Below are 21,911 nucleotides of genomic sequence, written 5' to 3'. Positions count from 1 at the left end.
TATCACCTCCTTGGATCTGCTTGAGATGCATCTGTGGATGTATGACAAGGTACAGTTGGCCTTCCTGACTGCATCCCCACACTGCCAGTCCATGTTCATTCTGACTGCAGTGCAGGAGTGATGCAGCTGGGTTGCAAGCCCACCACTTTAAAAGGTTGAGCTCCATCAGTGTATAAATATAGAGTTATGACAGCTGTAAAAAAAAAAATGTTCTACACCTGAAAAATGCATTTAATGACTGGTTGGCAGGCCCTGTTTCCAAACAGTTATAGCCTAATAACACATTTGTATTTCCAATGCCAAGGTTAACAGAGTCAAGTCAGGACTGTCTAAGGAGCCAGGGGCCTCGCAGGCCACAAGCTGTAGGCTCTGTTCCTCCTCCGCTGCACCATGCATGTAAGTGCTTCTCCATCCTCCCTACCCCTCCACACTACAACAAGCACATGGTGTATAGCTATGTTGTAATTCAAGATACAAGTTGATGTACTTCATTTTACTTGAAAGATGTGCCAAGTGATACAGGGAAGAGCAAAGGCAGGAGTGGTGTGGCTTCCTGATAGGGTGCATGGTATTTCAGACTTTCATGAGGATGAGGGCTAGGTAATCCAATTTATGATTCTGTACCAGGGTCATTTTTCTAATCCAGTGTAGGATCCTGCCACTGCATTTGTTTCTGTACACTGGTCAGCTCTTGTTCTTCTCTTGGGTGGGCCTCTTGCTCCTGGTCCTTAAGTCCTCAGCCCTTCAGTCAGTCATGCCTCCTGTTTGATCAAGGTGTACCCTCACATAGCCATTTAAAGGCTTCACACTTAATGATTTGTAGTCCCTTCTTTTAACCTACTCCTGGGCTTAGCAGTCAATTTACTTTGTGGATACTGGACAATTTAACTGGAAATTTTTCCCTTTTACTTGATTGTTTCAACACCTGAATATGCTCTCCTGTGCAGGATATTTCATTCTAGAAATATCCTTCCTCAGGACTTCCCAGTTTCCTTTTATTAACACTTCCTCGATGACTTTTATCAAGGCTGCATGTCCTCAGCTCTCTCTTGGTTCTTCAGTTTCTTCTGAGCAGAAGAGCTCAGCCAGTCTCACTCCAGACCCTTTTTCTCTTTGTTGAGATTTCCCCGTGTCTTTGTAGGTCAGTACCTCTTATTACTTGCTCAAACTGTTTCTAATATAGTATCCCTATGAAACTACTTAGGCTCACTTTGGAGGAAGCTTTGTCCAAGGCAGTCATCATAGTCACCAGATACAGCTGTCTCTGAACCTAACAGGTCGCTGGGGAAGCGACGAGCAATGGCTAAATCAAGGTCCATGTAAATGGTTGGCTTGCCCTATACAGTGATCCCTGAATATGTATCTGGTATTAAAAATTCCCTGAATATCTATCTGGCATTAAAAATTTGAAATGTTTACTAAAAAGTGATATTGAGACCCAGAGTATCCTGATGGGATCAGGTATAGAAAGTGGTTGGATCTGATTTTTTTTGCATCCAGAGATTTCCCCCACAAAATATTTAGCATATGCAAGGTAGCATGTTGTCACTGTATTTTTTTTCTCCTCGGGTTTTATTTTACATAACACTTTTTTATGTAAATGCTTTGACTTGCTTAGTCAAAAGTGTGTGAACTTTATTGGTAGGAAAGTTTTTAGGACACTTAAATAGATGCCCTTTCTTAATTTAGGATTAGATTAAATACCCTGCTTAGGTTAGGTATTAAATGCTAATGTTTTAAGATTTCCAGAGTGCATATTGTTAGTTTGTACCTACTTTATTTGCTTTGTTTTTTGATAAGGTAGTCCTGTAGATTAGAGAATTTGCCTGATGCTATGCTATCATTATTTGATTGAAGTTCTCTCAAGGAAGCAGAACAGTTTATTTTAAATTACTAGTCATTGATATGACAAGAGGAACTTGAGTTATTAATGAATGATTTTATTGCCAAGGCCAAAAAATATTTAGATTGCTTTTCACTTGCAAGTTAGATTGAAGAAAAGTTTTTAACCATAGCATGTGTGTTGTAGATCTGGCACAAGCTGACTTCCCATTTCGTCACTGAACATTCTCCTTCTAGCTTCTCTAACCTGGAATAAGTAAACACCTGTACACTAGTTCAGTTAATCTTGTTAATCCAAAACACAACCTAAGAAATTAAGGGAAAAAACCCTAAAGCTAAAAACTCCAGTGCAAATAAAGTGTTCGTAGAAAAGTCAGTAGTGTTCTTTGCCACCCTGACATCGCCAGTGCTGTCCATAACACTCTGCAACACTGCAGAACCTGCTGCTTTGTCTCATTTACACTTCTCTCTATGCAAAGGAGTTGGATATCTGCAGTGACGGGTAAATGCAGCCAGCTGGCAGCTTCTGGGAGCAAAGACTTCCGGCCTGCAGCCACAGCCAGGTTTAGCTTATGCCAGCAAAAGGCCATTGGCCCCTGGTATAGAGAATAGTTAACCAAAAATCATTGTCAACAGATTTCATCAACTAGTCTCTTAACGAGATCATCTTGGCTTTTAGCAGATGCATCTTGGTGGCCGTAACAAGACATTTTCTTCTTCATGGCCCTAGGTGCCACCCTTTTCCTTCTGTCTTAGCCTTAAGTGGAAGGTTATCTTGGCTTTTTATTGAAATTAAACCCTGTCATGCTATTTCCATGTACTTAGCTATGAATAGAAAGTTTCTATATTAGGCCCAGTTTAGTTTAGTTCAGAGATACCAGAGAATAAATCTCTGATTGTTTTTGTGTAATAGATCAGTCATCGATATTCCCATTGTGAACCTGCCTATAGTATCTGCCTCTACAACCTCCTGTTGTACTGAGTTTCATAAGTTAAACATGCACTGTAAAAATAAATAAATAAAAATGTACTTTCACTTGTTTTAAACCTGTTTCCTAGTCATTTTGGCGGGTACCCCTTAGTTCTAGTGTTCTGGGACTTGAATGATAGTTATCTATTCACGTCTACATCCATCTTGATTTTATAGACCTCTGCCATAACTCTTCATAGCATTTTTCTTTCTAAATGGAAGTCCTAGCTTTCTTAGTCTCTCCTGGTTTGGCAGCTGTTCCATACCCATGATCATTTTGGTTGCCCTTCTATGTACTTTTTCTAATTCTTCAACACCCTTGGAGACTTCACTGAGCAGCCCCCTTGTCAAAAGCTTTTTAAAATATGGTGCTTATCTGTGGGATACATGGGCAATGTCTGGTCTATCCACAGGCTGCATCCTGCTGGTGGGCCTGGTCTGGCCACATGGATGGGGATGGGGTAGATTGGCCCTAATCCATCCATATGCAGGGGAGGGTGGAGGGGGAGCAGGGAAAGACCAAAGGGGGAAGTAGGTGCAACTTTGCTCCAGCCCAGCTCAGCTCAGCCCAGCCCAGCCATTCTGGGGTATGGCTCAACCCACATCTGGCTGAGGGGAGAAAGCTGTTTTATTCATGTCTTCAGTTTTTAGTTTCTAGTCATATGTGTACAAGTCTATATTAATAAGACTATGAACAGATCACAGTGCATATAAAGTATTATAAATTCGTAAAAGAAATGTCATATTGCCTAGTATTGTGAAATGTTTGGAGCAGACCCAGTTGTAATCAAATATGTGCAAGAATATGATTAAGTTGTCATCAGACATTAATTCTGATTTCATATGATTAATAGCAAACTTAATACAAAGCCAACAGTGTTTGGTCTGTAATATACTGGACATTTGGGATCATGACTTACATGTTCCTTTCTTTTTATTCTGTAGACTGGACTTTAATATTCCTTTTGCGAAAATATTTACTGAGGAATTGTATTGTAACAGCATCAGTAGAAGAAATTCTATGTAGTTCTAATACTTCAGAGGGTGCTACAAAAATGATTACTTCGGATTTGCCAGTGTTACAGTGAGTATAAATTTTTCCTTTATATGTGAATCTTTTAGATGATGAAAGATGGCTTAAGAAGGTGTTATGATTGTATAGTAATGGTGCAAGACAGTGAGATGTGTGCTTTTCATGTGCCTGCTCCAGACTTGTGTCACTTGAAATAGTATTCTATTCTGTAAACATCCATAAAAATGCCCTCCATTCAACATCTGTTCCCTGCGTATATTCCTTTTTCTTTGTTGCAGTCAACAAAATACATTTGCTACTTTTCATTGCTCCCAGCATTGAGGACTTAAGAAGAAAGTATGAGCTGGATCCTACTCCAGAAAATTGTTATTATAATTGCACATTCTCCTTTATAGCCAGGTCAACATGTCCTACAAGAGATCTTCAGCTTCTACTGCTGTGTAATAAGCTAGTTATGTGAGTGTAAGTGGTTTATGTAGACTAAATGAGGCAGCTCGTTAATTACCCCACTTAGACAGTATGGAATATTACAGTGAATGGAGAGGCCCTTTAGAGAGAGGATCTAGGAAATATGATGGGTAAGCTGAAGGAAGGAATTTTAAGAGCATCCAAATTTAGGTGGCAAGTTTGAATTCAGTTTTGTTGTTACATTATCTGTTAGTGAAACCAAATCCAAGAGTATTGGTGAATCCAAACTGTCCGTGATGTGGGTTTTGTACGAGAACAGATTTGGAAGGTTACCTGCTTGCATGCTGCTTGGAGGCAGCATCTGGATTTAACAGTCATTTACTTGAGAGAGAGCTCCAGCCCTAAAATTTTTACTGTTCTTCTCTTCCTCTAATTTACAGCAAGTCAGAAAACTCTTCTGCAAAGCAGAGCCATTGGTCTTAATTACATGGTATAAAATGTTAGATTATTTTGCTTTATTTCATGAGAATGAAAATATGAAAATAGAAGGAGTCATGTATATGATGGAAGCAAAACTCAGAACTTCATTCAGCTTGAAGGGTCATAGCATACCACTGGAAAATAGGAATTACTGGTATTAAAGAAAGGGAGGAAAGTGATAAAGGTACCTATAAACCTCCTAAGCTTAATAACGTGTAAGACCTTAATCATTTCTTCCTTTAAAACTGGTTCAAAAGGCATGAAGGTAAATGGAAAGTGGGGTGTTATGCAATGTGTTTTACTAGTGGAGTTTCTTAAGGATTGGTTTTGGGACAATCTCATAGCTGCTTATTCTGTATTCTTATAAATTACCTTGGCACAAGAAACAGGAATGCATTAATGAAATGCTCTGATGATAAAAAGTTGGAAGGGATTGTCAATAAAAAGGAGGAATTGGATATTGTACAGAAAGAACTGGATGACCCTGAGGACTATAATAGTGGAATGGGGTGAAAATTAGTAGTACAGAATTCGAGGACAGGCAGTTAGACTAAAACTAAGACTATCTGCTCTTGGTTGGGTATTCCCCAGTTGGAAAAAAATGAGGATGAAAGACTTGGGTAAACTGCAGTCACAGGATGGCTGTGAGCCACTAACAGATGTGGTTATGAAAAATGTAAAAACCATCCCAGTGGTCATCAGTCAAGGTATTTCCAGTAAAGTTAGGGAAGTATTGATTCTGTTGTGCAGGGTATTGGTGAGATCTTTCCTGGAGTACCTTGTGTACAATTCCAGTCATTCATGTGCAAGAAGGGTTTAACTCAGACTGGAGCAGATGGAGAGAATGGATTACTAGGATGACCAAGAAATGGAGAGCCTGTGTTAAAGAAATGTGAAAGTGTTTGCTTTACAAGTGAAGTCTGAGAGTGGATCTGACTAATCTGTAGAAATAGGTCAGGGAGATAAACTATTCAAGCTAAATTGCAGTGCTGACACAAAAATAAGTGAAAATAAACATGGAAGGAAAAAACTGGACTTGAAATTAGGTGTCTAAGAAGAGGAGTGAGCTTCTGAAACTGCCTCCTAATAGGTGTCTTAATTTTTGAGTGTCTGTGGGTTGCAGGACTCCCAATCACACACTGCTGTGAGCCTCCCCACACCACACCAATGCCCTCAGTGTGCTGTGTAAGCCCCCCTTCCTTCACCCTGCACCTCATAAGCCTCCAACATGTTGTGCAGACCCCCACCCATGTGGACTTACTGTGCCATGGAGGCATCTGGCATGTGCAGATATGCTGCACTATAGGACCCACCACCCTGTATCATGTCCCCCCATCTTACTGCCAAGCAGCAGGTATTTCCTGCTTCACTGCACTGCTCCAGCACAAACAGCGGGCTGTCTCCGGACCCCTTGGGCCACAGCCAATAGAAGCTGGACACAGGGGGAGCCCAACGACTCTGGTGGCAGCAGCAAAAAGCAATGGGGGAGTGATATCCAGATGTAGAGCCTGAGGGGCACAGTTTTTAATTCCTTGGGAGCCCCATGCAGTCTGTGGGTTACCAGTTGGACAGCCCTGCCTTGAAGTATCAGTCTTTCTATCCATGCTTGCTTGCTTACTTATATCCTAAGGATCAGTGTGGAGGAACCTGCTCTAGAGCCTGTGCAGATCCTAGGGTGAGTCTTATTTCTCTTTGAGGTAGCCATCATGATGATGATCACCACACTGCACTTCTTAACACTTCAAGGGCACATTTTGTCTGGTACCTTCTCAGAAGGCTCAGCCTGATGGTAAGATATACTGCATTTACCTCGCCTCATTGAACACTGCGTCTCTTCCCTGGGGTGAGGATGAGGAAGGTTTAGTTTATATAAACCAAAAAAAAGTTTATCAGCCTCTTGAAGGCTCAAATCGAGCATAGCCTATGTTTACCTTGCATGAGAAACACCATGACCACGGATGTGGTCTTCCTAGCTGCACTGGGGAAGACCACTCTCTTGGCATGGGGTTAGTGCCTGCCAAGGTATTGTACAGTAAATCTCCCACTTAGCTGCTGGAATGGGAAGGTCTTGGCTTTAAGCTCACTTTATGGAAATGAGACTCCTCCTTGGCTTGCCACTGGTCCTTACGGCTGAGGGCAAGAAAACTTGGGAGCATCCGAACCCCAAACTTGGGCCTGCAAGTAGGATACCTGCCAAAGGTTTTGGAAACATCTGAAGCTCCAGATGGGGTGGACGATGTTTGTCAGTAGTAGGGCCACTTATGGTTCTGCACTGACTCTTGGATTTGGAATTTGTTTTGGCTTATTTGGCTTGGAATATGGAAAATTGAATTAAAAAAAACAAACTCGCACACACAGACACAGGGGCGCGCGCACACACACACACACTCCCCTCCTCACCCCCACACACACACCCCTCCTCCCCCCCCCCCACTTCCCTAGGAAGATCTGTTGGGTCTAACTTCTTAAGTTTTTTCTTTTTATTAAAGAGTTTGCTCTGTCACAGGGAAGTATTGGGTACGTATTTAAAACAGGGGCAGGGCTAGCCCCCAGTCTTCCTTCATGAAGGGGGAAATAGGGGAAAGTGTCAGTATTTAAGGTAATAGAGAAAGAAGCGTGTACATTTGACATGGGAGGTGAGGAACACATTGGAGTACAGAAGGGGAATCTTGGATTGAGCAGAGCAGGAGTGGGCCAGGCTTTCCAGCGCAGAGGATAGCTCTCCTGCTTCTATAGAAGCTTTGTGGCTTGGAAACAAACTCCCAAGCTCTGAGATGCTGTCAAAGTTTTACTGAGGCTGCTCCTACCACGGAGATCAGGCTACCCTTCACCACCTCCCCCCACTACATCAGAAGAATGCTTTGCTTATAAATAGGAGAAAATTCAACTTCTTCTGTGACCACCATTCTAGCATTTCGATCTCAGTGTTGGCTAACACACTACCTAGTGCTCTGCAGAACTAAAAGCATGAGTTTCAGCAGTCTAAGTTGGACAGAGCTGTATGGATTCTCACTCCTTAGGGATTAAGGTACAAGAGTTACGTGTAACTCTTATTTCCCAATGTGTTATTTGGGCTTTGTCTCAGGGACTGTGGCCGTAAGGAAAGCTAGGAGTTTGTTACAGCAATTGCAGAACATATAGAAATCACAAACCTGAATAAAAAACATGAAAATTTGCAAGTGACTAAAATGAAGTCCATTTTTCATTTCCTCTAGAACACACCATATCACATGCTGATATCAAATCAAATCAGTCGGTCTCTCCATAAGGTTATTGCTTAGCTGTTTTAAGTATGAAGCAAGCATGAACATACGTAGCAGTGAAGTTCAGCCAGTGAGATTTGTAGTTCACCAAGGGAAACGGGAGAGTGCTCTTGAGGTGAAAAGGAGGCACAAATGATTATAGCAAGTGTGAATAAAGTAGGAAGTGCAAATGCTAGGTAGAGGAGTGTGAAGTATCCAATGAAGATATTTCATGTTAGTGGTAGCTTGATGTTTTATACAGTGGGTAAAGTGGATTTTAAGCAGAAAGCATGCAGTGGCAGCCTTTTTAAGAGTTCATAAATAGTAGATTCAAGTGGCCAAATCTGCAGTACGAAAGACAAGTACAGAAAACGGTCAGTGGGCTATCATCTGTGAAAACAGAAGAACAAATGCATAATAGAACAGAAGATTACTGACTTGCATAGACTTTTGGCAACGTTAATGTTCCACTTCATGGCCTCGAGATCCTTACTATTAAAAACTCTTTGCAAAGCTTTTCAAAACAAAAACCATTGATGTCATACCTTGTTCAGATCAACTGAGGAAAATATGCTTACCAAAGCTTTTTGCAAGTTGTAAATGATCTGAAAGAAGAGTTGAAAGATTGTCTTGGAATTAGTCTTGGTGCAGATGAGACAACAGATGCTGCAGACCACTTGATGCTAAATACTGTAGCAGTGCCACGTTGTTCTTTTGCAGATACTTCACATCCTCTGTGCAGCACGTGGCAGATCAGGAAGAAGATGGGCAGCACAGTGACATATTGGGCAGAAAGCAGAGCATCAGTTCAGGCAGTGAAACTTGGGAAGGGTGCAGGGCTCATTTGTAGCACGCCTTCCGAGAAATATTGGCTCCTACTGCTCTAGGCAAAGGGGAGAGTATCTGCAATTCCACCTTCACCAGTAATCGTAAGGTGGAACACCGTTTTTAAGACATCTGTCTTTATGTCAATGGAATTTTTTTAAAAAGTGTGTGTAATGCTAACTGTAGTTCAGCAGTTGAAAATGTGGTCTGTTTTTGTGGATTATCAGAAATTATCAGTCATGGAAACATTTGCTCCAAGATAATGTCAAAAAAAGCAAAAATTGGGAGTGCCCAAAGTGGTAAATGATCGGGCCAGCTTTCCTAGCTGGACTCATTCTGAAGTCAAACAGCTGAATGCTTGTTATTCAAGAAAACCCTTTCTGAAAGCAGTCATCAAACTGAAGTCTACATGGAAGGTGCTTTAAAGTTTTTATTAGCCTGCTGCCAGATTTTTTAGGGAGTGCTGCATTTCTAATCTCAAACAAACAAACACCTCAAACTTGCGTTAATAAAGGTTTCTAATGGAATTCCAACATTTGAAGATGATCCATTGGAAAAAGTCCAGTTTGGTGCCTGCTCTAGTTCAGTTTCTAATATAAAGTGCTTCAACATTGTTGACGTTTAGTTTGGCTTAGAGTTTCCTTTCCAATGGTAGTTGTTTCTTTTGAGAAGTTCATCACTGTCCAGTAACACTACTGCCCAAGAGAAGCATGAAAGCAAGGATGATAACCTCAGTATATGCAGCATGCTTCAGAATCAAGGAAAATGAATTGCAAATGTTAGCCACCTTTTCCTGTTAGTTTAATTGATTTAACAGCTAAACATTTCAGGAGTCCATGGCTTGAATGGTTCATCTTAGTATTGCTGGTGTTAAAAAGCAACACTTTATTAGCTCTTATGGATGATGGTGCTATGAAAACTGCAAAAATCAATTTCCTTTTTGTAAACATTGGAATTTTTTTATTCCCTGCACATCTGCTGTGGAACTTACCAAAAAATACTGCAACAAAACTGTAACCTTATTGAGGAATCCTTTGATCTGTCAGGACTATAGGATCTTTCAGGATGAAGAAAGTTGTGTAGACCTTACGAGCTCTAGAGGCCTGCTGTGGCAAAAGTACAAAGAGCCTCCTAATGACCTCCACTCCTGTATCCCATGTTCCGTTATTCTCTAACACCTGGTGTTTTTCATCTTTCATAGAGAAAGCCTGGCTTTAGTACTTTTGGAAGCAATAGGAGATGGTAGGCAAACTTTCAAGTGTTACCCCCTTTTCCATCTGAAAAAGCTGTAGAAAAGTGGTGGCTGTCTTGACGTCAACTTGGGTCTTTAGTCTTTGGCTGCTTACAGATGTTAAAAACACCCCCCAAAATGGCGCTTTACTTTAAACTCAGCATGCCCCTGTTCCAAGCCCAGCACATGCCCAGAATAAGCATCACGTTAGTTGGATCCTGCTTGCCTAACATCTGTCTAGATTGGGCACTTTAGTGGGGCTTTTTTGGTACTCTTATCTAATAGCTGATTGAATTAGCTTTAGATGAGAGCCAAGAAGCTCCGCTGAGATGCTTGATCTATACAGATGCTGCCAAGCAAGGTTGAAACATGCTGCTTCTTCCAATAAAGCGCTTTTGGGGGGGTTTCCCCACATCTGTCATCAGCCTTTATTAGTTACAAGGTGTGAGGTATCTACCCTTGAATAAAGTTTAGATGCATCAATAACCAATATCATTGTTATAGGCATTCTTATCAACTCTGTCATATTTGCTCTGCTGTTGCAAACTGATTTGATTCCATTTAGTGTTAGGTAAGCTAGTTTTGTTAATCGTTTATTTCTGAATGTTTCTTCCTGCAAGTAAGTGCTTTTACTAATCTGAGAATAAAGAATTAAAATTTTAATGTGTGTTTTCATGACAACAAAAGTAAGATGCTTAAAAATCTGAATACAGTGACTTTTTCTTAAGTGTCCTTTAAAAAAGTCAAACATTTAGATTTATAATTCCTATTATTTATTTACAAATATAATCAGGAGATAATAGAAATGGAAGATTACAAAGGTCATACTAAAGATAAAATAGTAGCACAATCTTAACTGTGATGCAGTAATGCTTATGGAGCTGTAAATAATTAAATGTTAGCTTTACTTTACCGCTAGTACCTCCATATGAATTTACATAGCATTTCTGATAAAAGCCACTTTTGGGAAGATCTGTGGGCCTGGCTATGAAGGAGGATAGTAACATTTATTGGTTGAAATTTCCTCTTTCCTATGTGCCAGATCCATAGATCTAATCCATGCTTATTTGAATTTAAGCATAGTCTTAGCAAAATGCGCCTGATTTTTTTTCCTCTCACAAGATTTACAAATTACACTGGATTTACAATAACATGCGATTAAAAACAGGGTTTAATAACTCTGAAAGATGGATCTGGTGCTCTGCCACAATTGGTGATCCACAGAGATCTTAAGTTAGTTTGATCATTCAAGCTAAAGTTAAAATAATTCAGTTCACATCAGCTTGGGAAATAGTTTCACTTGTGGGCTCTTCAGGGGCAAAACCTAGTGCCCCAGAAGATCACTGACAGGTCTGGTTTCTCCAAGCAGCAGCCCCCTGATTGAAGAACCATAGTAGGATCTGTGGACCTGGCTTCTAGAAGAAAGGAGATTTTAAGGTAACATTTTTTTCTATTTAAAGTGTGGTCCTACTCTGAAAAGTGACTGGAAAAATGGCACTGTGGGTTTCCACATTTATAGTCTCTTCATAACTTTCAGACCAAACTTACTCATTGTACACTTGAACAGTCTTCCCTAGCTACCAGAATCAAACTTGATTTGGAATAAGAATGTCATATAATGAGTTCTTTCCTGCTTGCTCATCATCACCAGTATTAATGTTTCTGCAAGGTTAATCCTGCTGTTAATTGTATGTGTGCAATACCATTATCATCAAGTACAGCTGAGAATAGAGATGTATGAGCTAGACTAGAATCCAGGTAATTTTTCCATAGCTGTACTGGGTCTCAAGGTTAACAGGAGTAAAAAGTAGTTAAAACCTTTATTTTTTTCACTAAAGTTATAATCCAGAATATATACATGCAGTAGATCTGATAAGAAGGTGCTGTTTACTGCAGTCAATTTTCAAAGTAGAACTTCACTTTAAAAGAATGAGTTAATTAAATGTCTTCATGTCTGAGAGCTTATAATGTAAATTCCTTGGTTTCTAACTCCATAAAACTTACATAACTTAGCATTTCTCCAAAGGTAGCAATGTTTAATTGATTAATTTGCAGAGTAAATGTGACCTAAGGCTTTTAAAGTCTGATTTATTCTGTTCTGGGTTAGAACTAAATATTAATCAGAGAGTCAATTATAGGTTGTTAGTTTCAAATAATTTTAATTTAACTAGTATTTTTTCCCTAGGGATTCTACAAATGAAACTACTGCGCATTCAGATGCTGGCAGTGAGCTTGAAGAAACAGAAGTCAAAGGAAAAAGAAAAAGGGGCCGTCCTGGCAGGCCTCCAGTATGTGTTATTTAGTTTTGTTTTGTTGTGCATCTCTTTAAAATTGATTGCAGACTATTCTTTTGTCTGAACATCTTAGTGATAATAGTGAACATAAATAGGTTTACAATGAGTATATCTCAAACTTCATGAAGGCTTATAGTACATAATACATGCATCAGATCAATATACAAGAATTGCTTGCTGAAGTATTAGAAATAATATCTAATTTAAAAGATAAAATGGTAATACCCATTAATGTTGTATCCGTTGCTATTCGCATTCACTCATCTTAAATTATTCCACTATTTTTTACATTATAGTATTCTTCTAGGTAAGGGAGCAGTCTTATTAACCCTAACAACTTTCTCCTTTTAAAAGTTTTAATGGAGAGTTTATTAAAGAGTACTGACACAACACTCGAGCCATCTTTTAGTGGTTGCTAATTTCTTCATGTAATCTAGAAATTATCCTCATAGTTTTAAAATAATGTTGAAATCTTCCATCAGTAGAGGTGTTAATGTACGTTTAAGGAAATGGGATATCTTCTGTCTTGCATATGGATAAAGAGCTTTTCTTTTTTAATATGAGAGCCTCAGGTTTTGGTATCTGTGGTCATAGGATTTACTAAGAGGAGATTATTTTTAAGTGCCTTTGTACAATGCCATTTCATGAATGGAAATAATAGAGGGAACACTCAGAAATTCTACAGTATTTAGTTAAAAAAGCTTTTTTGTTGTTGTTTATTTAAAAAAACAAAAAAGTACCCTGTTTATGGGTATATCCATAGGCAGACATACACGATTGTTGTATTTTGTCAAGAGGCTTGTTTTTGGTAGTTCTCCAGGGTTAGCACGTGTATTACTGTTACCATGGCTGAATTCCATGAAGTGGAATAAGGTCATTTTGGGGGAGAATTTTACATTAGTTTTTATAGGCATTCTTTTAATAAGTTTGGTTAGTTCTCATTTTCTCTCCCAGATCAGCTCAGCTAGTGAACCTTCATGGAACATGTCATATTGCTTGTTTCTTCAAAATTTTGAGCTAATATAAGGACGTTATTTACTGTTGTAAAGTCCTTTATGCACATTTTTTTCTTTCTTTGGGAATCATTTAAGATATGTTTGACTAGGATTTGAAAATAAATAACCAACCAATATATTTTTGAACAGCGGTAAGAATTTTTTGCAATTTTAGGAAGAAATTTAAGGTAAATATTTAACTCTATAAATCATAAGCCAAAATACATATACACAGTTCAGCCAGTTTAAAGTTACTTTTGGAATCTTAGCTTTTGAATTTCTGGACACTAGTGCCAATGTCAAATTCTACAGGGGCTTTAGGTGACAACTACTGTGGATGAAATTGCTAAATGTTTCCATGGTCATATTTTCCAAAGCCTTCCTTTAGTTGGGGCTGATCTTCATGCTAGGTGTCAGTATGAAGGCTAATTATTTTTAATTCCAGTTTGAGCAGAATCCCTTCATTGTTTAAAGTCTGTGAAGGTATAGAAAGCTTTCAGAGTTATTTTATTTTATGCTGTTTCATTCTGAGTGTTTTATTTCAGGACAGTAGTGCTGATTGTTTCAATATTCATTCGTGAATATTCCACAGATAAGCTTCATGTACAAAACATACTTGCTGTTTTGAAATGCTCGGTTTGAGAAGGATAGTTGCAACAGCATGACAGCCAACCCAAGTCCCTATGGAGCAGGAAAACAAAATTATTTTTTTCTGTGTAAAATGTTAGTCCTAAATGTACTGTTTATGACCATATATTAATCTTGTAGTTAACTGTATGTTCTTTAGGAAGTGTCCTACTGATCTGATGTTCAGAGCAACTTTTTCAGTATCTATTATGAGAGAATTTATATTGCTCTGCTCATGGATCCTGGAGACCCTCTCTAGCATCCAGAAATTACTTAGTAGAGAGACTTTCTTCCCTTCTTCCTCCCATGTAAGCTTTCTCTTTCCTCTTACTATCAGGCTTATATCACTTTTTATTCTGCATTTTTCACGGCCGTCTCTGAAAGTCTCTTTGCTGCAGGACTTTTTTCTTCTTCCCATAATTAAAAGGAAAAAACAAAACAAAAAGAAAATCCCATCTCTTCAGAAAGTCTTTAAAGAAAAAACAAGAACAACTGGTCAGAAATCTCTGTACCAGATAATTTTTTCTTCCAGTACTTCTAGCTCTTCAAAGGGCTGCTCTCTACAGCTGTCTTCCTGGTTGATGAAGCATGCAAGGCAGAAAAGACCAGTTTGAACACAAAGCCAGTTTGCTTGCCCACTAAGTTGTGAGATTTGTTTTACGACTTTAATGCCAGAAGGAGCAAATGTGTTGAGCAATGCCTTTTCATGCATCTCCTCCAAATGCATGGTGTCCCCCAACCCCTGATAGCCATTTTAAGGGCATTTTCTTTTGATGTCTACCCCCCTGAGTTGTCGATCACGTTTGAGATAATAGTACTTGAACAACTCTGACTGAGAAGATGAGCTAGACAGCTGCTTTCCAATGGTACTCTCTAAATTGGAAAAAGTCCCATCTCAAATCGACCGAAGTAAATCTCTGTCTATCAGAGAGCTCATTCCATTTAGTTCTCCACCACTCTCAACTCCTTTAGGGTTGTACCACAAACAAGGGAGTGAGCAAAAAGCAAACAGACCGTAGGCCTGATTCATTTTTCTCAGAGAAGACTGTGCACAATCTGTTCATGAGAACAACTAAGTTAATGGTTATGCAAATCGGAGGTGTCTGGAAGTCTGTGTTCGCTACTGGTCACTGCTATTCAGGAAGTATACTACTGAATTAGGTGGGGTCAGAAAAAAGGTATCAAGAAAGACTGAGGGGAGTATGGAAAGTCCCTGTTCCAGCAAAAGACTAAAAATGTTGGGTTGTTTGCCTTATAAGGAAGACCAATAAGAAGGGATGTGATAAAAATAATGAAAGTGGATGGGGACCATTCCCCTGTCCTTGAACAAAGCAGCAAGAAATTCAGTAAAACTGAAAGGAGGTAAATTCAGAAATGAGTGCAAAGGAATACTTTTCCTTAATTACTGGGCACATCGAGGCAGTTCAGTATAGCAATTCCCATATTAGTGAACTATGACTAAAGAAGCCAAATAATCTTAACTGATTAAAGTCTCCCATGGGGGAGATTACCTGGATAAGAGAGATGCAATATACCAAGATGGATATCCAGTAAGCATTCATCTTTGTTTATTCAGGCCATGAAAGACTATCATTTAAATGAAGTGAAAGAAGGAAAGCATTCATCCATCAGCTGTCCCTGTCCCCCACACCAAACCCAAAAGACTGGAAAAAATAGCAGGCCTAGTATGATTCTAGCATACAGATGACAGTGTCATCAACATAGCATCCTGAAGAAGGAAGAGGTTAACATGGGATCTTTGATCCAATGAGTGATTTATTTTTTTTTTTTTTTTATCCTTCATCCCCCACCAATATTGGTTACAGACTTGAAAGGAACAGATTCCAGAGCTGTCACAACATGGTTCTGAATCTCCTCAATGCGACTAAGATATAGCGTGGCCTTTGTGATTATAACGTATGCAACCCTTTTTCTACCTGCTTCTCAATTTTACATGAAAGACGGAAAGAAAGGAATTCAAAACTAATAAAATGTCCTTTCATAAATGAATAGATTTTATGACCATAATGAAACTTGCTAGTCTGACCCAATTAATTGCAGATAATTCTTCCCAGTGTTTACTGTGCCAAATCTAATTATCTGTTGTTGACCTGCTGTACATCTCTTGGAAAGACATTTGGTCTACATTCAAAAACTCTCACTTAAAAAATTGCACTGTATTTCCAATGCTTTTCCAACTTCCATTTTTTTTCACTGAATTCTGTTATTTTTTTTATTTTGCTAGATTATTATCCTTAACCATAATAATTTGCATTTACTGTTTGTTTGTTTTTTGCTAAACTAAATATTGAACTCCTTATGACTTGCATTTATTTTAAGGCATGTATTTCAGAACGTTAATAATTAACTGATTGTACATACAGGCCAAATTCAACTCCCCCTTCCGGTGGCTAAGTGCTAATTATGCATTTATGTGTAGATGTGCAGATTTTAGATTCTCCTGCACTGCAGCTTGCTTTGTTCTTTTGAATGTGCCCAGAAGAGATCCTTGAAAGCTGTTTATACCATGTTGCAATTCCTGTTCTGCCAGAGAGGCTTGTAATTCCTCCCAAGTCTCAGAGAAAAATCATTAGTGGCAACTCTGGAGGGAGGAAGAGAGAAGTCAAGAGAAGGAGGGCTGCCTTGTCTTTTAGCCCAATAGTGTAGTAGTACTTATTCCTAGGATATAAGATAGGGTACCTGAGCTGCTACCCCTATGCTATTTCTACATTTTGTATTAAGTAGTCATTGGATTAAACAGTTAAACACCAGTGCAGGCAGGGCCAGAACCCAGAGCACTCTCCTTTTCAGGGCAGTACCCATCTCAGGCTCTTTCTGCTTGCTGTCCTCCATTTGCTCCTTTTTGCTCCTCTCCTGGCTGTCCAGTGGGCCACCTTGCATTAGTGGCCCTGCCTTAGCCCAGCCTGGAGTTTTGTTGTCAACCCCCCCAGAGTGGTGGTGCCTAGAACCTGGGTCTCCCACTCCCTGGACAAGTGCCCTAACCATTAGGCCATTGGACAAAAAATATGGAAAGGGTCCTGTTCTTCTCTCTTCCTACCATCCCCCCTCACAGTTGCCAGTCATGGTTTTTCTCAGGCTAATCTTTTAAGGATTTAGATGGAGTTACACATCTTTCAAAGTGGAATAGGATTGCAACAATATATAGTATCTATGTATATGGCCCTAAATGCTACTTGTACATCTACTATTTAGAGAACATAGGATGCTAGGAAAGTAGAACTGGAAGGGACCATATGAGGTCATCTAGTCCAGCTTGCCTGTTCAAGGCAGGATCATCTCTGAATAAACCGTCCCAGCTAAATATCTGTCTAATGTGCTCTTAAACTTCCAGGGATGGAGATTTTACAGCTTCTCTAGTTAGTCTGTTATACTGTTTAACTAACCTCGCAGTCAAAAAGTTTGTCCTAATCTAATCTCTAACCAGAAGTTCTCCTGCTGCAGTTTGAGGCCATTTCTCCCTAGTCCTGTCCCATGGAGATAAGTCCATCTCCACCCTCTTTATTTACAATCCCCCTTCAGGTATTTGAAGGCAGTTATCAACTTCCCCCATAATCTTCTCTTCTCCAAACTAAATAATAACAGGTCTTTTAGCCTTTTCTCATAAATCTTGCTTCCCAGGCCTTCTGCTGCGTTCTTTTCATTCTGAATACATCTGTTTTGAAGTGTGGACCCCAAAACTGGACACAGCACTGCAGGTGAGGCCTCACCAGTGCTGAATGGAGTGGAAAGATCACTTGCCTTTATTAGCAAGTGACACTCCTGTTAATACAAACCAGTATCTTACTGACTTTTTGCAACAAGAGTTCACCATTGGCTCATACTCAGCTTCTAGTCCCCTGTAAGCCTCAGGCTCTGTTCTGCAATACTGCAGCCTAACCAACCATTCTCCAGTCTGTATCTGTGCATGCAATTATTCCATCCCAAGTGCAGGACTTCGCACTTATCCTTGCTGAATTTCATTTGGTTGATTCTGGACCATTTCTCCAGTATACCCAGCACATTTTGGATCCTAGCCTTGCCCTTCAGAGTGTGCAACTCCATTTAACTTGGTGTCATCTGAAAATCTGCTAGTTGTGCACTCTGTTCCAACATCCAAATCATTAATGAAGATGTTGAACAGGACTGGATCCAGAACAGGCCCCTGAGGAACCCTACATGAGATCTTCTCCCAGGTAGACATTTAAGCCACTGATGACAGCTCATTGAGCACAGTGACCCAACCTGTTTTGTCCACCCTGCAGTACCTTCATTTGGTCTGTACTTCCTTAGCTTGTTGATGAGAATGTTGAGGCAGGTAGTGTCAGAGGCCTTGTGGAAGTCAAATTATATAACAGCCAACACTCCTTCGCCCCCACATCTTCCCCCAGTAACATGCAACACTCCTTCCCGCCGCTGCCTCCCCATCCACAGAGCATTACACCTTATCAGAGAAGGAAATCAGATTGGTCAGGCATGACTTGCTCTTGGTGAATCCGTGCTTGTTGTACCTGATCACCTTGTTTTTCTCTAAGTGCTTTGAAATGAATTTCTTGAGAACTTTCTCCATGTTCTTTCTAGGTATCAGTCAGGCTGACTGGTCTGTAATTTTTGGATATTTCATTTTCCCATTGTTAAAGATTGGCACTATATTTACCCTTTTTCACTCATCCTGGACCTCAGCCAACCTCCACAAGTTTTCAGAGGATAGATAATGGCTCTGAAATTACCCCTGCCAATTCCTTCACTACCCTTGGGTACATGCCATCCAGCCTTGCTGACTTGAAAGCATCTAGCTTCCTCAAGTATTCCGTAACCTATTCTGCAATTACTGCCGCCTTCTCTATCATTGCATCCAGTCGCATTTATCTTCTAGTAGCTTCCCTACTTGTGAAGACTTGCATTAAAAATGATGTTAAATATTCCAGCCTTCTCTGCATCATCTGTACCTAGATTGTTTTCTACATTCCTTAAAGGATCCATGCTTTCTTTGGTCTTCCTCTTATTCTTGACATACTTGCAGAATTCCTTTTTATTGCTTTTTCTGTCCCTTTCCAGCTGCATTTCAAGTTGTGCCTTGACCTTCCTAATATTTGTTGTGTATCTTTTTGAGTTTCAACTCGTGGAAAAGATTGCTGCCTTGCTAGGCTGGCCTCCTGTTGCACTTCCCTTTCTTCTGTTGCACCAGGTTAGCTTGCTCCTGTACCCTTAATATGACCTCCTTAAAGTAAGCCAGCTCTCCTGGATTTCTTTTCCATTTGTCAGGCACTCAAGTCACCTTTACATTCTCAAACAGTTCTTCCCTGTTTGTGGGCAGCAATTTGAGAAGAGTTTCCCAGCTAGTTGGCCTCTCCACTACCTGTACCAGAAAGTTATCTGCACCATGCTTCAAGAAATTTACATGGACTACCTTTTACATTGCTGCTTCCCTCCTAGCAGATGTCTACTTAGATGCATAAATAGACATAGCTACATAAAGGGGGAGTTGGATTTGGGCCTTAAAGCCTGCAGTATGTTTCTGTTTTTGGCCAGAGCTTTCCTCACTCCCTGAAACACATTTCTTTGAACAAGTTTTGGGTATAGATGTTGTATCCCAGCAAACTTCTTCCCTGCAGTGTTTGATTTTTATAAAATGATTCAGTAAATGTCTGGGAAAATCTGCAATGGATTCTCAGACTTGGGGTAGAATACCTAGTTCAGGACACTGATGCATATACACTTGGGGCAGCTGCTGCTCAGGAGCACGCAGCAGGTGTTATGCTGTTACATATGCTGTGAATGTCTAACTATGTGAGACTGGTGATTAAAAGTAAGCTAAATTGCTCCAGGTTTTATCCTGGGTGAAGCAGGGTTAAAGCTGGCTTGGCTTTGGTACAGTTCTGTTGCTACAGTATCACGCACAGCTTCTACACAGTCCAGAGCAGCAGCAGCCTCCATCCCCATCCCTTCCCCTTCCCCCCACTTTTTTAATTGTCCCAAATGTAGGTTTGTCCGTGCAAGGGGCTTTCAAACTCATGTGACCCTGCAGGGCAGATGAGCAGCATGGGGCCAGTCTGTGGGCTGGATCAGGCTCTCAGATCAGCCTTGTGTACCAGATTAACGCACAGGACTGGTCCAGTTCAGGTGCTTCATGCAGCAGACATGTGAGCATTAGGTTTCTTCAAGCTAAAGAAAAAAGATAAGCTCTTCCCATTACTCAGTCTTGTTTTTGAATTGGCATATATGGAAAGCTTCCTTTCTGATGAAAATTACCCTCTCATTATTTCCTGAGGTCATCTGGTCCCAGCAGAATCTACCTTTGTCTCCAGATGCATTTCTATAATGAATGCTTTAATTCGGGATCAGTATTTCCAGTTCAAGACTATGCTGTTCAGCCTCTAACTTGCTGTTCAGGCTACCCAGAAACTGGTGACGATCCTAGAGCCAGGCCTTAGATAGGCAGGGACCAAATCTTTCATCATTTGTTTTACCTTTGTGTAAAAACTTTGTCTGTGGAATCAGCACAAATCTAGGACAGGTCGAGTTTATTATCAGCTTTCAGCAGAGCTCCTCAGTGCCATATCAGAAATCTAGTCTTCTAAAAATCAAATTAAGATCTTGGGCCTGGTTGTATAAACAATTTCTTCATTAAAATCTCAAGATACAGTCCACAATACATCAGTTTTTACATACTGCACACACCTTGAAGTGACAATGTTTTCAGTGAGCTGGATTGTCTTTTGTTTAAACGGGCAGACAAGATGGCTGTCTGTCTGTGCCTGGATAATGGCCTCGTAGGAAAAGAAAACTTATTTCTCATGCCCTTTAAGGTCAGAGGCCCGACTGTCCCTTCCATAGAGCTGTGGCTCCCTGATTGCATGCCATCTGGCCTCGCCATAGCTTAAGAGCTCTAATGTATGCCTTTGTAAGGTCACTGATAGCTCTTACAGCATTTATTGGAATGAGTTGCAGTTGTGCTGAACTCCTTCTTGCCTGTCCCTTTTCTTATTGCTCTCTCTCCCACCCTCTAGGCACCTCTCTACCACATCCTCTGTCCTCGTGTACCAAAGCAAAGTTGGTTAGTGCAGAAGTTGGGTCTGCTACCTGCAGCAGCTCTCCTATAGATGGGTTTTTCTTTGCATGGGGGGTAGGGATGGGGGAGTAAGGATTCTGTGCTAGGCATATCTGGCCCATTGAAGTCCTTTTTTTGGAGCATTTAACCATGAAAAGTAGATTTTGAAGACAAGAATCTGGCTGCTTGTGCTTCATTAAATCTGGGTGCAGCCTGCTGGGGGTAATAAACCCTAGTGAATCCTTCTATACAAATGGCAGGCACCAGTCAATCAAGACCTAGTTGCACAATTTCCTGAATGTTTCAAAGCAAATGGTACCACAGGAAGACTGTCCACAGAATAAATCTTCTGGACCTGTTAGCACAGTAGAGGCAAACTCCAGATAACTTTTTTTGGAGGTTGCGATTTTAACTACAGATTGCAAAGCAAGAAGGGACCATTAGGGTAATCTGTTGCATTTGTGCATATAAATTGAGTTACTGATTAATTTTAGTGGTGTGGGAAGCGAACATTAAAGTCTTTCTAATGAGCACCCAAAGCACTATGAACAAGCTTTATTTGGGTAGCAATGAAAGGGAAGAAAGTGTTTAAATATAATAACCTGAAGTTGGTTCCTTTTAACTTGGTAATACTTGTATCCTGAAGTAGTTGGGGTTCGGTTATTTTATGAATAAGGTACCTCAGTTGTTTTCTAAGTACATAGAAGTAAATTTTCTAGTAAGCCAATGACAGCTATTTTTTGCAGCCTAGATCACAATTTTTAATTTTTTTTTTTACTTTTCTCGCAGTAAGACTCGCATATAAATACATCTGATGCAGTGTGTGTGTGTGTGTGTGTGTGTGTGTGTGTGTGTATAAATCTAATGCTGATACGTGTGTGTGTGTATGTGTATATATATATAGTTTACAAGATAC

At 40.0% G+C, this 21,911-nt stretch overlaps 1 protein-coding gene across 1 annotated transcript in view; it reads left to right on the top strand.

Annotated features, from left to right (window-relative positions):
- Positions 1 to 3,741: 3,741 nt before the first annotated feature.
- STAG1 (stromal antigen 1) overlaps positions 3,742 to 21,911 on the top strand; it is a 241,072-nt gene continuing 222,902 nt past the window's right edge. The window contains exons 1-2 of the mRNA XM_019542857.1: positions 3,742 to 3,896; positions 12,217 to 12,319. Of these exons, the coding sequence (XP_019398402.1) occupies positions 3,868 to 3,896; positions 12,217 to 12,319 (132 nt within the window). The 5' untranslated portion in view covers positions 3,742 to 3,867. The remainder of the gene's footprint in view (positions 3,897 to 12,216; positions 12,320 to 21,911) is intronic.

This window comes from Crocodylus porosus, unplaced genomic scaffold (genome assembly GCF_001723895.1).
Source record: "Crocodylus porosus isolate Cpor-Errol unplaced genomic scaffold, CroPor_comp1, whole genome shotgun sequence".
Classification (NCBI taxonomy): domain Eukaryota; kingdom Metazoa; phylum Chordata; order Crocodylia; family Crocodylidae; genus Crocodylus; species Crocodylus porosus.
The sequence above is the reverse complement of the archived record's forward strand: the minus strand, read 5'-3'. Positions and strand labels throughout refer to the sequence as shown.